This window comes from Notamacropus eugenii, chromosome 5, assembly GCF_028372415.1.
Source record: "Notamacropus eugenii isolate mMacEug1 chromosome 5, mMacEug1.pri_v2, whole genome shotgun sequence".
NCBI classification, from domain to species: domain Eukaryota; kingdom Metazoa; phylum Chordata; class Mammalia; order Diprotodontia; family Macropodidae; genus Notamacropus; species Notamacropus eugenii.
Window position 1 is genome coordinate 301,153,713 of NC_092876.1, and position 17,636 is coordinate 301,171,348.

Below are 17,636 nucleotides of genomic sequence, written 5' to 3' on the forward strand. Positions count from 1 at the left end.
TTCATTCTGAACATTGTGTCTAGACTAATCTTCTTTCCATTAACATTACTTTCCTAGGATATTACTTTCCTTCTGTGACTTTCAGGGGATCCCTACTTCATCAAGTATAAATTTTTTGCTTGGATTTCAAATCCTCCTTGATCCAGCTCCACTCCAGGTAGCCAGTCTTCTCAGTATTTCTCTATAGATGTTTTCCAACCTAGTTGTATTGACTTCCTCACTGCTAAAGATACCTCTGCCTTTACTTATGTCATCTTCTTTGGATATTCTTCAACTTTCCTTATTCCCTTCAGTTTTTCAAAATCCTACCCATCTTTCAAGGATCTACCCTAAGTCTCATATCCATGGAAGAATCTGTCTGACTACTGGAGCCCTCATGAATCTCTTCTTTGGAATTGTGTTCAGTTCTGAGATCCAAAATGGACACTGTTAAATTGAAGACTGTCCAGATGAGGCAAATTTGGATCATATGTTGAGAACTCAAAGTCAGAGACCTTGAATCCATTTCATATAAAGATTTCTTCAGGAAACCAGAAGTGATTTATGAAAGCCCTCTCTGAATATTTTGAAGAACTGCCATGTGGAGAAGGGAATAGACTTGGTCTGTTTGACTTCATGATCAAAACAAAGAAAAAAATGGTTAGAATTTGAAGAGCCGAATTTGACTCAAGGCCAAGAAGAACTTCCTAATACTCAGAGCTGTTCAAAAATGAAACTGATTGCATCAAAAGTTAATGGATCCCCCCTCATTAGAAATCTTTAAGCAGAGTATAGGAGACTAATGCTTTTTAGGTATGTTGTAGTGGGGGTTCTTTTTCAGGTATGAATGTACTAGAAGGCTTCTGAGACTCCTTCCAACTCTCACCTTCCATGATTCTAATATTCCTATAGCATTTATGCCCTATAGTTCCTAGTTCAGTCCCAAATGCGCATAAAGTCCACACATTGCAAAATCTGAATGATCTATTTACTCATTGATACTTATCTCCCCCAGTTCTGCCCAGAGATTTAAATATATGTTTTGTTTATTTTGTCAAATATTTCCCAATTACATTTTAAAACATTTTTAATTTTTTGTTATTAATTTTGAGTTACATATTCTTTCCTTCCTCCTGTCCCTCTCCCATCCCATGAGAAAGCAAGCTATGTGGTACCAAATATAGGCATAAAGCCATGCAAAAGATATTTGCTATGTTAACCATGTTGCCAAAGAAAACACACACAAGTAAATAAGACATTATGCTTCAATCTGCATGCAGAGTTTATCAGTGCGCTCTCTCTCTCTCTCTCTCTCTCTCTCTCTCTCTCTCTCTCTCTCTCTCTCTTCTCTCTCTTTCTCTCTGTCTCTCAGTGGATAGCATTTTTCATCCTACATCTTGGATCGTTGTCTTGATCAAAGTAGCTAAGTCTGTCACAGTTGATCATCCTTACAATATCACTGTTACTGTGTATAATATTCTCCTGGTTTTGTTCACTTTATCTGCATCAGTTCACATAAGACTTCTTAGGTTTTTCTGAAACCATCTTGCTCATCATTTCTTGTAGCACAGTAGTTTTCTATCATATACCACAACTTGTTCAGCTATATTTTTGTAGAAATAGGTCCTTTTCTCTTTTCTTTGATCTCTTCAGGATACAAACCTATTAGTAGTATTTCAGTCTAGTTGAAAACTGAAGAATGGAGAATTTTGAAATATAATGAGAATGTGGAAACTTTTGAACGGGGTCAGTTACACAGCTACCTCCCAGAACTGTTGTGTGAAAAGCACTTTGAAGTTATTAAAGTGGTCTGTAAAAGGGATCTAACATTAATATGGCTAGTTGGCGATAACTGCAGGTCCTGTAGCTAGAGGGCCTGGGGTGTGTATACGAGGAATGAGAAGTCATAGCAGAATGGATATCTCTATGATTCCTTTTCCTCTGGAAATTAGCAGCTCTCTTTAGCCTCCAGAGGGCAATCAGAGATGGGGTGAGAAGGAAACACCCAGCAGAGATGGAACACTGAATAACAACATTTTATGGCCACCCAGGGCTATAATAGAAATGCTGGAGTGTTGAAAAAGCTCAAAAGTGGAGGTGGGGAGCAGGGTTCAGAACTGCTCTGCTGAGCTGAAGGAGCTAATTGGTTTCAGCCTTCACAGAAGCCTGAAATCACCATAGTCCCAATCTTTCATGATATTACATTTTCCCACAAATTAATTAAATGGTTGGTTGTCCACTGACTTTAATGATCCCACTTTTGAGGAGCTGGGCTGTTCAGAAATCAAAGCTTTGGTGCCGATTTTTTTTATTATTTCCTTTACAGTTTAGTGCACAGCTCAAGGGTAAGCTCCAGTGTGTGGATAAAAGTGGATTAACTACATGACACCACCTGAGGCTTTTGCTAACCAAGTCACTTCTCCAGCTGGGGAGCAGATACCTGCATTAAAAGGTGGTGACCCACAAGCTTGCTCTGTCAGGGGGTATCAGATGGGATGCCTATTGTGTTTGTTAATAATGTAAGTGACATTGAAAATGTTTCCAGTAAAACCTGGCCTCTAGTTGACTAAAGAATGTGTAGGCTGCAGAATGATATAAGCTCTTTATTTCTGGGCTCATTTACTTTTTTTGTGGAGAATATGGAAAGTGATCACACTTTATTAACTTCCGTATTATTGTATAGGGCATCACTATCCTTCCAATCACCCAGGTTCTCAACCTAGGTTGTAATTCTTGACTCCCTTCTATATCTAATATTATTGCCAATTCCTGTTTCTTCTTTGTCAGATCTCTCGTATATGTCCTCTTCACTCCTCTGACACAGCCACTACCTTGGTGGAGGTTCTCATAGCCTCACACCTGGACTATTACAATATCCTAATGTTTGGGAGCTCTGCCTCAAGCCTCTGTTCCTCTAGTGCATCCTCCCCTCAGCAGTTGAAATGATCATCTTAAAGTCCATTTCTGACTTTGTTACTTCCCTACTAAATAAATCCTAGTAGCTCCCTCAAGGATGAAATATAAAATCCTCTGCTTTTTAAGTCTTTCACAACTTGATCAGGTCCTACCTTTCCATCTTCTTATACTTTAATCCCTTTTCCATACTCTGGAATCCAGCAACACTGGCTTTCTTGCTGTGTACGAGTTGATGCCTTCTCACTTGCTGCCCTCCATTCTCTAAGGCTTGCCCTCTTCCTCTCTGTCCCCTGGTCTCCCTGGCTTCTTTCAGTACTAACATCGAATGCAGCTAGATTCAAGAAAACTTTTCTACCCCCATTCCCCCATGGCTCCTGCATTTCTTCCAAGATCGCTTTCAGTTTACCCTGTGCGTTTCTGGTTCACATGTCTTGCCCATTACACTATGAGCTCCTTTAAAGAGGCTTTTGCCTTCCTTCCAGTCCTAACCAGTTCGCAGTACCTGTCACCAAGCAAGCCCTTAATGTTGATTTGATTGTTTTAGGAAAAACTGTCAGAGGAAGAAAGAAAGCACAAAGAAACTTTGGAAGATCTACACATGGTGGTAGACACAGACTCAAGAAGTGAAAGCAGCAGTACGGAGGAGGGGAAAGGACAGACCAAACTGCTGTTAGAACGACTGAGAGTTCTGGAGGTAAGGAGCTGAGCAACTGCACGCATGAGAAAGGGCTCTACTTCTTTCACTGGCGTGGAGTTGCGGTGAGCTATCAATCTTCCCTTTCTCATTCACACACACTCATCTTATGTACTGTTTCCCATCATGACTACTTTGTTGAGGATAAGGAAAAGAAGTTAATTTTTCTTAAAACTGAAAAGGTCTTTCTCTGTCAGAAATTACAGGTAATTTTCATTCACTTCAAGGCTTGTTGGAGTATTACTGCTTGGGCTAGAAAATGATGATACTTTTGACAGTTTCTAATTGATAATTTTCTGATTGCTAAATACTTAGGTCGATAATGACAATAAAGACTGACCCACATTTTTGTTTTTGATAAAGCTTTGGAGAGACCCAGTGAAATGCTTATGTTAGATACATAGGCCCATTTTTATTCTTTAAGATATGTCATAACAACACACTACAGTAAAAAAGAAAGGGGAATTTAGAATCAAACAAGTCAAGGATCAAATTGCAAATTTTCTCTTTGTTACCTCTGTGACCTAGATAAGTCATTTGACCCTTCTGGGCCTCAGTTTCTTCATCTGTATAGTAAGGGCCTTTGGTTTAGATAACCTCTCAGATCCTTTCCAGCTTTATGATGATCATCTACTCTGCAGAACTAGATAGAAGTATTTTTCACTGGTTCAGTTCTAGTGCATTTCTTGGCTATATATTAACTTCAGATGACCTTTCATCTAAAGTCAAAGGCTCAGATTCTGAAATCCACTGTAAATATATCAAGACCCAATAGCTTACAAACAATAAAAGTTCAACTCCCTCATATCTCTTTACTGTGGAGATGATTACCATTATGAATTCTTTTTGGGTTCTGGCCACTTCTAATTTTCCAAAGGATCTCGTGTTAAGTTTCCTTTAGAGATCCTACTTACAGCCTCAACTTTCTTCCCATTCTGATTCCATTAGGTTCCTCCCCAAATTTTCTTTCCAGTTTATCCAGTTGGATATTTGTCATTCTTGTATTAAATCAATTTTGTCTCTTCTGAACTTGATAGAGTGACCAAAAGACCAAATGACCAAAACAAATGTAATTGAAAAAATACCCATGTTCCTAATCAGTCATCATAAAATGACTTATAGCTCATCAGAAATGTAAATATAAATTAAGCCCATTTTGTTTGCCTTTAAAACTACTTGAATTCATATGCTTTCTGAGTGACTACTAAGTAAGGCTGTTTAAATAACCAGCAAAGTTAATCTAAATGTATTTTTTTTTTAAATTATCAGTAGCTCTAATCAGGAGGGGTTACTACTTATCTGAATATTAAGAATTTTTTAAAAATTGCACCTTTTGTGAAAAATGGAAATGCAGGGGACCTGTGGGATCATCTTCTAAGGAATTTGGTTTTTAGACATTAACTTTAATTAACAGCATTTTAATTAACATCAGTATTAACTGGATGATGGACTAAATGCCCTTCTAGAGTTAAGAAGGACTGAGTCATATCTTAGGGTCTTTTTCTTTCTTAGAATCCAATTCTAATAGGTTTGATTATATAAAGCAGTGTGTCTCCATGGGCAAGAAACTTCACCCATCCTGGCCTTCATAGTCGGCACTCAATGATTCTCTTGATAGATTGAGTCTTTCTATCTCAAAATCTTAAGTAACCTATTAGTGTTTACTTATTTTCATAATTAATGTGATTTTTTCTGCCTCTTAGACAAACTTATCAAGATAGTGAATAACTACATTTCTTCTTAAGTGCCCAATTGCACAACCCTTAAACACTCACTGGATTTGTAAAGGAAAAAGTAAACATTATTTTACTCACAGACTATAAACTTGATAAATACTTTCAATCCAGTATCGGTGAGATCACATATGAAGACAGTAAAACAAACTGTGACAGCTAAAGGTCATATTAAATTCCATGACTATAATTATGTAAGATTTTTTTCTCATTAATTTTTTAGCAGAAATATGAGTATTTATTTCTTAAAGGTTTTTAGATATTATATGTGATCCTCTCCCCCCCAAAAATCTTCACTACTCTTTATTCTTGTAGAAAATACCAGGGATCTTTAGCATATGCACAAATTTAGGGGTATGTGTATGTGTGTGTGTGTGTGTGTGTGTGTGTGTGTGTATACATATATGTATGGCAAAATTGGTGTCATTTTAAGGTTATTTTGAAATTCTGTAAGCAGTACACTACTTGATTTTATTTTTATTATTTTTTAATATGTGTTCACTATGTGTTGACCTTTTGGCATATGTTTAGGCAAAATGGCTGTAACTTTTATAGCTTACGGTCTGTGACAGATAAACACACTGACTCACATACTTAAGAAAAAGTCTACCTTGGGAAAATGCAGGGGTGAGTCAACCCTAACAAATTCACAAGCTACAGTGGTGAGGAGCTTTGTTATTGTAAACCAAAGGCTTAGAAATAAGAACATTCTTCCCAATAGTATATTTAAAAGAAAAATACAGCTCGATTTGCAATTAGGGATGGAAGGCTGGCAGTTGGAAAGGGGAACAGGAGATGGTAATTTATTTTTTGTGTGTCCCAGAAATGGAGGATTAAAATTTGGGGGAGGTTCTGATGCAAAAGATCACTCTTCTTTCTCATTTACCCCTGAAAGTGCCAAAAGGTGGAGTATACGTGGAAGGTGTATGTGTGAGGGGAGACTTTTCTCCTATTTGCTACCTTTCCCTTTCACTATTCTTTTCTTTCTTTCATCACCATATTATCTTTTCCCACTTATGGCACTGGTATGCCAACTGTAGGTATCTAATTTTGTTGGCTAAATGAATTGAAGTGAATTGAATTTTCTCTTCTTTTGGTGGATTAGGTGCTTTCTGAGTTAAATGAAGATGGAAGTGGTGTTTAATTTTTACATTGGGAGAATTGTGTTTGTCCTTTTCTTTTGAAGAGGACCATGAAATCAGGGAAATGATGAGATGACATGCAGTTGACTTTGATTTGAGTGAAGGAGGGATGTGCAAGGTCACTGATCTCACTTTCATCTCCAGAGCCATCTGGATCCATTGATCAGATGTTCATCAGGACAGCTAGAGATGGCCCACGACATAGTGGGAGATCCTGGCTCTTTTAGGCTAAGACCTTTCCAGATTTTCACTTTGAGTGAGATAATACCCATTCATTGAATAGGCCTCTTTAAGAAGTGAGTCAAGATATGGCTCATTTAGTTAAAAAAAAAAAAAATCAAATTGGGAGGGGAAAACCCTCAGGGTTGCTGGCCAAAAGAGAAACAGTTACTATTTACATTCAGTCTGGGCCAGGAGGGCCTGTGGGCCTCTCAGGTCACCCTGGCCTGGAAATCTACTCCACTGTGTTGTTCTCTACTTCTGCTGCTCCAAAATTTGTTGAGAGTCCCTCTCTACAGGTATTTTATGGGCTGCGTGGGGAGAGCCGGCAAATGAGTGCCTTTTTAACTCCACCATCTTGGCTCTGCCCCCAATCCTGGATCTTTTAACGTAAATCAAAAACCCTTTCCTTATGTGCATACTACCAGTATGCAGGAGCTCAAGGCAGCTTGTTATCAAAAGCCCAGGAATATGACTTCCCTCTAGCCTTTTTTCTTTATCATTACCACAACTTACAGATCATTCTCCATAGACTCTTAGTTAATGAGGAATGGTCTAATTCGTCCTTCCTAGCAGTCCTTTGCAAGAGAGACAATAACACCATGTTCCCTTCTCCCCTGAATCTTTTCCCACATTGTGGCAAAGCAGGAAGAGAATGAAAAGCGACATAGTAGCATGCTGTCGCTGGTCTGTAATAAAACTGTGTAATCGTCCCTTTCCAATGAGTATTTTCTGTTAGGTCGCTTCTAAGTCACATAAAGCTCCTCTGGCTAGCAGGTATGTACCTGCTAGGAATTTACTGATTAATTTGCATCGTGTGGTTTCCTAGCAACTGTCACTGAGACAATTAGATTTTTTTAAAAAAGGTTCTCTTTTAAAAAGGCTTTATGTTACAAAAAATTTCAGTATATATGAGATATGCTTTTTAAAAAAATATCAAAGCAGAAGATAAAAGGTTTCTCAGCAGATAAAGTGATTTCTCCACATAAGGCTGGAGAGCAAACATTCTTCAAAAATAAGAACCTCAGAAGCAGAAACTGGATGAGTCTATGAGTCTAAGGAGATTATCCAAACTTAGACGAGACAACACAAATGTTTACTTACAAAGGCTTTTCCCACTGACCTCCTAAGCCTAACTATGGCATTCTAGCAAGCCTCTCTACTTCCTGTCTTGAAGTATTTAGGTAAAAGAGTTTAAGTGAGTTACCCAAGGTCACGCAGCTAGTAAATCTCATGGAAGTACTTATAATCAAGGCTTCCTGACTCCAAGTTCAGGCCTCTTTCCAGTGTGTTACTCCTGATAATAAATGATTCAGTCATGATGTTCAGCTTGTTCTTCATTGTGATATGAGGGTGATGCTTTCTTCATGGTTATGTTAGCAGAATGAGAGCTCAAGATAGGTTCTACCATGCTGATAAGACTTTACTTATGAACCATGAGCAGATTTTTTTTCCTGCCTTTCCAACCTAACCATGTAACCAGTAGATCGTCCCTCATCCTTAGACGATGAATTATTTGGACAAAGCAGAAAAAAGAGAAGTATAAATTGTCTTTTAGCCTAATGTGGCCCCTTCACCTTCTTCTGTGTGATGATGGAAGAGGGGCAGTAAAGGGGATGACAAAGAATATGCTGAGAATTACAGTTTTTAGACTGTTCATAACCAGTAACTTAATAGGTACCAATCTAAATGTGAAGCCTTGCTCCAGGGACCAATAGGTAGGTGAGTTACTGAAAGGCCTGAATCATATTAATAATGGCATTATCATCATTGAGGAAATCATAAAATAGTGATAATTGCTAGCTTTTAAATAGTTTCAATATCTGTAAAACATTATATGTGGGTATCATCTAATTTATTTCTCTCACCAACCCTCTGAGCTAGGTGTTATTCTTATCCCCATTTTTTAAATGAGGAATTTTAATCTGAGAAGAGTTAAATGACCTATCTAGAGTTATCTAGATAATATATTTCTGAAGTAAAATATGAATCCCCAATCTTCCTGATTCCATGTGTATTATTACTTTATTAGGAAATTGGAGTTAAGTGCAAGAAGGACTTCCAGATTTTCTTTGAAAAGACAGATAAAGGCATCAGAAGACAAGATTTTATTCACATAACAGAGCTAATGATAAATGTGTATAAATACCCACAAGAACAAAATCTCACCATTGCTTGAACATCTATTGCAGAGTATGATGAGGTTGAGAAATTCTAGAAAAGAACTCAATAAAACCCTCTAAGTTAAAACAACATATGTTCCATGACTTCAGTACAAAAGGGGGCATAGTGGGCATATGAAAAATGTATTGGAAACTTGATTCAGGGGCAAGAAATGAGATTAAAAGTTTGTAAACTGGACAGAAGCTTCACTCATACTTCAGGAAAGGTCAAGAGGTACCGGACATGGCAAACACTGAATAACATCATGAATGTTGGCCTTTATTATATTCTAAATGGCTGCTGATATGTAAGTCATTTCTGAATCCGTTGTCAGTATGCCATCAGACTATTGACTTGTTAGTCTAAAGAACAAAATTAATACCACATTAGAAGAAAGGAGGAAAATGAGAGTATGCAGGACACAATTGAGGGAAACTCCAACCTAATCTATTTAAACTAGCTGTACATATTTTTTTCTTTTGTCTGTTGCACATTTTCACCATTGATACAAACTACTACAGTTTCCTAAGAATGACTAAACTGTTATTAATTCATCCTCACAATGAAGACACCAAAAGATCCTGGAATTAATAATACTAATAACACAATTATGAAGCACATTTAAGGTTTACAAAATGTTTTCTATGGGTTATTTTATTTGATTCTCCCTTCAAAACTGGGCAATCTGCCTCTTCCAGAAAATATTTGATCTCCTTGCCAATGGAAGAAAATATAAGAGCCAAGGCCAACATTTATTAGAATACAGACTTGTTTTTAAAAGCTTACATAGGTTGATAGCAGGAGATTCTGAGTAGTATTATCTGGTAAAACAGTAAGAAAAACTGGATTGGAAAAGTTTACAGAAAGTTAGTTGAGAGACTCAAACCAAATTATCTTTGGGCTTTTAAGCATGAAACCAGAAAGGGACAACAAAAATGAAAGTAGACTAGATCTGTGATGTTTTCTGTAACAAACTCTTTTCTGCATCAATAACAATAGAGGCCCACATTTTTTTTTTTTTACCTTCAAGTCATTCTCTGAAGTGTTGTGCTATGTGCGGAGGTAGAAATATCACTAAAGAAGACAAATATTCTATTTTGAGCTCATCAAAGACATGGACTTTTCACTGTTCTTTGTATCCAAAGTTCTTGGAACAGTGCCTGACATATAGCAAGCTCTTAATATATCCCTGTTGACTTACTTGTTGACTTGAATAACAATTTTTTTTAGATCAAATATACCCAGAGGAGGTCAGTGTTGGAGGCAAGATAACTTTGTGAACATGAGGTTACTTATTATTTTTAAGATACCTGAAAGAAGGAAAGATACCAAATTCTTGGGGTAGAAAAATATTCAAAACTTGTTATTAAAAAAGTGATCAAGAAAATATCAATAGCTATTGATCAGTATCAGTATTGATCAGTATGTTTTCCTACCATGCCAATAATATATGTGAATAATTTACACCTTTTTCAAAGGTATAATTGGTGGAGATATACAGTGAATACATAGATAGGTCTCATATTCTTTAACAAACTGCATCTTTATATTCACATAATTTATTGAATGGTGCAAAGAACACAAGATGTCCACATCCATGTTGGTTGAGTTCATTTTTTTTTTTTCTTAAAAAGTGGTCATGATTTGGTGGAATGAAATGCTGCCCTCTTAGGATCTCCTAAAAAATGTTCTCCATTACAAATATACAAGTCAAACAAAAGTTCTTTAACAACATTGATGACTTTCTTCAGAGATCTTTTAATTATTATTAAGTAAAGCATAAAACAGGGAGAGAGAATGATATTCACCAAAAATGTTTGCTACTGCCATAGAGACTATCCAGAACAGAGTCCAAATCAAAGAATAATTTCCTATTGATAGTAAGGTCTTCTAAATCTTTCTTTTTCTAAAATATATTGTACTGATTGCACTAAGCCCTAAAAACTTAGCCTCCAAAATAAAACTCATTATATTTCAGAAGTTTGGCATCATTATATGCAGAGGAAAAACTAAGTGTATGAAGAATGCCTTTTGTATAGACTATGATATGCAACTGGTTTGAAAATCTACATTTGGTTTGTCAGTAAATGTAGCTTGGACAAACACTGTGAATGTTCAGCACCCTGGACCTAGAATTAAAATAAGAGGAAAGGAGTGAGTGGGTTCATTTTTACTGGGGAAATTGCACAGTGATTTTGATTATCCTAAGATTCTCTCAGAAGCAAAGGCAACTTTTTTAGTGCCATCATCCTTCCCGATATACTATAATGAATGCAAGTCATGTAATACCAGAATCTCTTAACAATTTAAAATTGTAATAGATAACGCCAAGATGCTTGATGGGTGTTAATACACAAACAGCAGCCTATCACTTAAAAAAAAATACATAAAGGATATTATTTGGCTGGAAAATTAGATGAATCAGTTATACAATGAGAGTTAAGGATAACTCATGTACTCCACTGGCATCTACACAATTTCAAAAGATGTAGAGAAAGGACCCTGTAATGTTACATGACCCTATTACTCCCTCCTATCACCATCATGGAGGATTTATGGGAAGATATGGGCAAGAGTTGCGTAGGATAAGGTGTGAATGGTTTGTAATCTTTATCATTGTAGCCTTCTTCCTAGCTATACGACTCTCAACAAGTCACTTGACTTCTGTGTAATGGACACAATAATAATACCTACCTCACAAGGTTGTTGTGAAAATCATACTCAGTATTACTTACGTTGTGCCAGGCACTTTGCACAGTTCCTGGCACATAGCAGGCACTTAATAGCTTCCCTTACTTTTCCCCTTACCCTCCTACTTTCCCTTTCCTTCCTTTCATAGGGAGTATTCATATAAATAGAATCACAGTTTCATTACAATACCATAGAACTTCTGTTTTCTTTTATCCCTAATTTTGAGTCCCACCACCTTATTTCTTTTATGGATTCCCCATCTTACATGGTGGAATTTTAAAGCGCCATGCATTTTGGAAAGATATTTGTTGCTGTTTTGAGTCAGAACGACTTCCCAACCACCCAGAAAGTCAGGGTCTCAAATGACGCCTTCTTTTCCAGTGCTCCTGGGGCACATCTGCTATTGCAGAGCTGTTAGACTTTGGCCTCTGGAAAGCAGGAAGCAGTTTTCCATTTGAAACCCAGTGTGAAATGCTATGTAAATTTCTGCCCTGTTGGGCTGACCCATTTTCTAGAATAGGTAACTGAGGCACATAAGGGCTAAATACGTTTATCAGCGCTCCATAGGGAGCCAGATTCAGAGCCAGAATTAGACCTACCAGGCCCTTCTATTTCCACACTGTTAGCCTGCCTGCCTGCCGAGCTTATTGCTTTTCTTTTATGTGCATACACATTTTCAGTACGTAAAATAATATGGTCAGATAAACATACTAAATTAGATGGGGATTCTGTTCTAGAATCTTGCAGTGGTTACTTATGACTTCCAAAAGAACTTTTATTTAGGAGAACGCTATGGGAAATATGAGAAAACCTATAAATCTAATAAATGAAAATTGTACCTATCTCCAGGATTCTTTCATTAGTTTTCTTATTTTTCCCCTTCAGACTTTTTGCTATTAATGATGGGCCACTGAACTTGCTTGCTGGACCTAGAGTCATGAAGACTCATCTTCCTGAGTTCAAATTTAGCTTCACACACTTATTAGCTGTGAGACCTTGGGCAAGTCACTTGGGCATGTTTGCTTTAGTTTCCTCCTCTGTAATATGAGCAGGAGAATCTTTACCAAGAAAACCCCAAAAGGACTCAGGCATGAATGAAACAACTGAACAACAACAACAAAAAGTAAACCCAAGATTCTTCTTATTTCAGATTTTGTTGCTGTCACATCTGCTGTAAACTGGCCCTTTTGTGTCCTCCCAACTCATAGACTTCAACAAATATATCATCTTTTATCAGTTATGGCCAAATGCCAAGAAGGAAAGAAAAAAAACTTTCTCACTATGAGCTGGAAGCCTGAGCGCTAGAGGTCAGTGAAGAGGTTATCACACTAAGGTCAGATTTTTATGAAAGCTTGTTAAAAAAAAAGTAACCACTGATATTAGGGAATGCCAGTACATCAAGAATTAATCTGCATAAATAGTCTAAGGAGCTATCAAAGAAGAAAAATGAACTACAGGGCCAACATTAATTGTGCCCAGAGATAATTAGAACAAAGTGCTGTTAATTGTGTGTTGGTTTAATGTTATGTATCCTTGGCCTTGTTTTTTCATGGAGGGCATCAATTTTGATGCCAGAGTGTGAAAGCTGGTTGGCTTATTAATCAAAAGGCCTCAGTTTGCTTAGTTACATGCAATTAGCTTTTTTGTTTAAGCTTAGTGTTTCATGAATGTAATTAAAAACTAAAACCTCTTAGGATCATAGATTCTGTGAATCTATGAACTAGAATGAGGAGTATAGATCCTTTAGTTCAATTTCCTAATTTTACATTTAAGGAAATCAGAGGTCCTAAAAGGTGAAGTGAATTTTCCAAAGTCACATAAGTGGCAAGTGGCAGAAGTGAAATTTGAACTCAGGTCCACTGACTCCAAATCTAGTGTTCTTTTCACTAAATCCTAATGTAAGTTTCTGAGAATCTCTGGATTGGAAATACCTAGGGGACATAGCAAAACATCCTAATCAAATAAATTTTGTTCTATGTGTCCTAAAAGCAGTATGATTGGACACATTAAACAAGATGAAAGAAAGCATTCTGCAAGTTCTGGAAGTTCTGACAATTGCAAGCAGCAAACAAACACTCAGCAATCTGAAAGAAAAATAACTCCAAATTAGGGAGCCTTATACATCCCAGAAAATGTCTTCACTCTGTTGCCTACTAGTGCTGAGTCAGTGATATACTATCCTTTTCCATTAGGAAACTTATAAGAAATTAACTTCTTCATGCTGATTTCCAGCAGCAGAGTCTGATGATGGTTTGATTCATTAGTATTCAAATGAGGGTAAAACCCAATGGCTTGCTACATTGGGATTGGGAAATGTACAGTTTTACCTTATATGCAGTGCAGTGTGACTAGAGTATCGTAATAGATCAGTGATTGTAAGATGTGGAGGGGAAAAAACCTATAAGCAGAGGCTGCCATGGGTAGAAAGATAACTGCAGTATTAGTTCTGGTGACTGCTTCTTTGTGTAAGCTATCCACAGTATTTCCCATGGCTTTGTTTGTAAATTTCCCCTTCTAAATGTGAATGTCTATTCCTGCTCCATATTATTAGCACTTTTCTAATTGGAATACACTAGTAACAGTACAATTAGACTAAGCTAACTGTCCCTTTCTAGGGCTCAATTATTAGGTTTTTTTCCACTGACATTCAACTAAGATAATAAAGCTAAGCCCTTCTAGAAAGGATATGCTAGTCTGTCTTTGAGGAAAATATTGGTTGAGACATCACATCAGCAGCCTTGAGGGAAAATAAAAACATTTAGTTTCATAACACAAGACTTTTTGCCCTGTTCAGCTCAAAAAAGATAATTGCCTTTTGTTGTACTGTTTTGTTTTTGGAAAGGACGTAGGCCATATCAAGACAAGCAAAGTGAAGAAGAATTACCTGAGAAGTTAGATCAATAAAAATAACTAATTTATGGAACTTAAATGTGTTCTTCCTCAAGATCAGAGTCCTGGCCACCCTCCTATTATTTGGGTAATATCTTCAACACTTCATTTGTAGTCACAGCCACAGTGATTTCTTAGGAAAATGAAAATCATTCTTACGATGACATCATTACTGTTTTACTTTTGAAGTGCCTGGGGCCAAAGTCAGATTGGTTTTGGTAATCTTGTAAAATACTGAGATAGTCATGAATCCATTTAGGAGAGATTGCATTTCACACAGCATAGTTGCACTCAGGGGAAGTAACAGTGTCACCAACGTCATCTTAAAACGTGAAGGGAATTGTGTGTGTATGCGTGAATAGTGTACAGACCTTGCCAAATCCATTTCCTGTGAACCTCACACTTCTGTGGAGTCCAAGCCAATTTTTTTTTCTTTTAACTCAATCAGACATTTTTTTCTATAGTATTATGAAAAGACATAAATAAATAGAATGATAATCAAGATTTATTTACAAAATCTGTTTCCAATATGTAGCCCCAGACTTTCACATGCCCATCAAGTCTTTTCAGTTTTTGTGTCTGCATGAGTATCTGTTTAATATTTTGATCCTGAGACAATTCAATTCAACAAACATGTATTAAGTACCTTCAGTTTAAAAAAATAAAATGTCCTGGGGATAAAATACCAAAAAAAATTAGTCTTTCCGAATTTAAATTTTTGCTGCCAAGATAGATCAGGCATATGTGTGTGTATACATATACGTATATACATATACATATGTATATAAATATGTTACAGAAAGAATAGGTATAAAATACATACATATTATATATATAATATAAAATGCAATATAAATTGTGATGGTTTAGAATGGGTTAGAAATGGGTTAGAAGTCCAAACTATATGAGACATATTTCAGGAGGAAATGTACATTTTCAACCTGATCAAAGCATTGCAATAAAATAATTTTGAAAGGTAGTTTGAGATAGAGTATATTCTGGGCATGGGCAAATGCACAGAGGTATGCCTTTTCATTCTGAGCCTTGGGAGTAGGTACATTCACTGGAATGTAAAAAACGTAAAGAAAAATAAGACTCAAAAAGTTGAAGCCAGATTGTGGCAGTCTTTAAATGGCATGCTAAGGAGTTTATATTTTATGCTAGAAGCAATAACAAAACATTAAAGGTTTTTTAGCAGTAGCATGACTTGGTCAGACCTGTATAGTAAGAAGATTATTTTTTCCAGCTGTATAAGAAACAAATTGTAGCAATCTGATACACTTTCCTTAATATCAAAGAAAGATTAAATTATGTTAAATATGATTTCCATTGTTCCATTTTATTATCTGCTAATACCTTCTAAATTTGGTGTAGCATAGGAGGAATAAAAATAAAATAAAAGACTGATTTGTTTTAATCAGTGATAACATTTGTGTACCCAAATGACTTGTATCCCTTTCAGAATAGTCAACTTGCAATGCCAGGAACTTTTCCTGATAATACTGACACTTCTTTAAAAAATTTCAAAATTTTTCTTTTGGAACTGCCTCCATAGCCAGTTTGCTGACCTCATGATTTTAGAGTCATACACCATTTCTTTCTGAAAATGTTATTCTCCAGTTGGATCATCAGTGTTAATCACCATGTTCAGTTCCAAATTACTTTTGGGCCTGTCAAAAAATCAAACCTATCCTTGAAGGATGATGATTTGCCATCACTGAGGATATTCAAAGAGTACATCATAGAGTATAAATTTAGAATATCTGGATTTCAACAAGATATTTGATGAAATCTCTTGTTATATCTTGGTGAACAAGATAGGAAGATGTGAGCTGGATGATTCTAGTTCAAAGGGACGTTGGTTTGTGCATTAATGCCCTCCTAGAGAAAGGTCTATAGTATAACGACCCAAGGCTCTGATCTTAGCCCTATTTTGCTTAACATTGTCTTCCATGACCACTAGACAGATGGCAGACATTAAATTTCCTGATGATACAAAAAATAAGAGGAATAGCTAATAATTATGTGAAAGAATGAAAACCCAAAACTATTTTAAGAGGTGAGAATGAAGTACCAAATAGAGTCAGATATAATTATATAATTTAAATTGTAAGTTTAATGCCCTGGGCTTATTTCAGTACTTCTGTTGGCTTCTCTGATTTCATCTGCGGAATATATCTCTAGTGGTACAGATCACAGCCAAGTCATGTGCCTTTATCATACAGGATTCTCTACATATTTCTATAAATCCTCCGTAGAGAGTTCTAGCCCACAATCAGGGGTCCTCTAATATTTTTTTTTTAACATTTCCTGGTCAAAGTGAATGAACATGGTGGTTACATGCCTGTAGTTCCCTACTACTGGAGTAGAAGAGACTGATAGATCTCTTGAGCTCAGAAGTTCTGAGCTGCATTGGCCTAAGACAACCAGGGCTTTGTACTAAGTCCATCACCATTAAGAGAGCATAGATAGGATATTGTTGATTTGTTTCAGTCATGTCCGAGTCTTCATGACCCAAATTGTTTTGTTTTGTGTTTTTTGCAAAGATATTTCAGTGGTTTGCCATTTCCTTCTGCAGCTAATTTTACAGATGAGGAACTGAGGTAAATAGGATTAAGTGACTTTCAGGACCACACAGCTAGTATGTGTCTGAGGCCAGATTTGAACTCAGGAAGATGAGTCTTCGCAGGCCCTGCTCTCTATTCTCTCTGCCACTTAGCTGTCATATATAATATAATGGCTACGAGTACAATATTTTGGCTGTCCTTCTGTTACTCCTTGCTTTCAGTACATGAACTGCTCATATATGTCCTCAGTAATATCTTTTATACCACTACTCATGAATAAGCTATCATGGATTGTATGCTTCATTGGCTTGTATCCAGTCTTCAACTTTCCTTTTCCTTTTGGGTCATCAACAACTTCAGCTCTTCTGAGATTAGGATATTCAGTGGTTCATAGAAATACAACATCATTTAGAAAACATTAATGCTTTAAAAGGGGTGGAGAGAGGGAAGCTTATCAATAGGGAGCATGTTGGAATCATTGACATTACTGAAGTTTTGCAAATATGATTCAGTGTTATCTTCTCAAACTGTTCGGTTTGGGGGCCAGGTTATTGTCTATCTGTAGTGTCACTCAAAGATGTATGGTGATAATATCATCTGTGAGCTTTTGCGTTCTTTTGGAATTGTTGCCACTCTGTGAAAA

At 36.5% G+C, this 17,636-nt stretch overlaps 1 protein-coding gene across 12 annotated transcripts in view; it reads left to right on the top strand.

The window, feature by feature from the left end:
• Positions 1-17,636, top strand: part of NCKAP5 (NCK associated protein 5) — a 1,146,457-nt gene that overhangs the window by 845,624 nt on the left and 283,197 nt on the right. For all 12 annotated transcript variants that reach the window (XM_072613277.1, XM_072613276.1, XM_072613278.1 and 9 more), the window contains one exon: positions 3,440-3,589. In XM_072613277.1, coding sequence (XP_072469378.1) covers positions 3,440-3,589 — 150 coding nt within the window. The remainder of the gene's footprint in view (positions 1-3,439; positions 3,590-17,636) is intronic.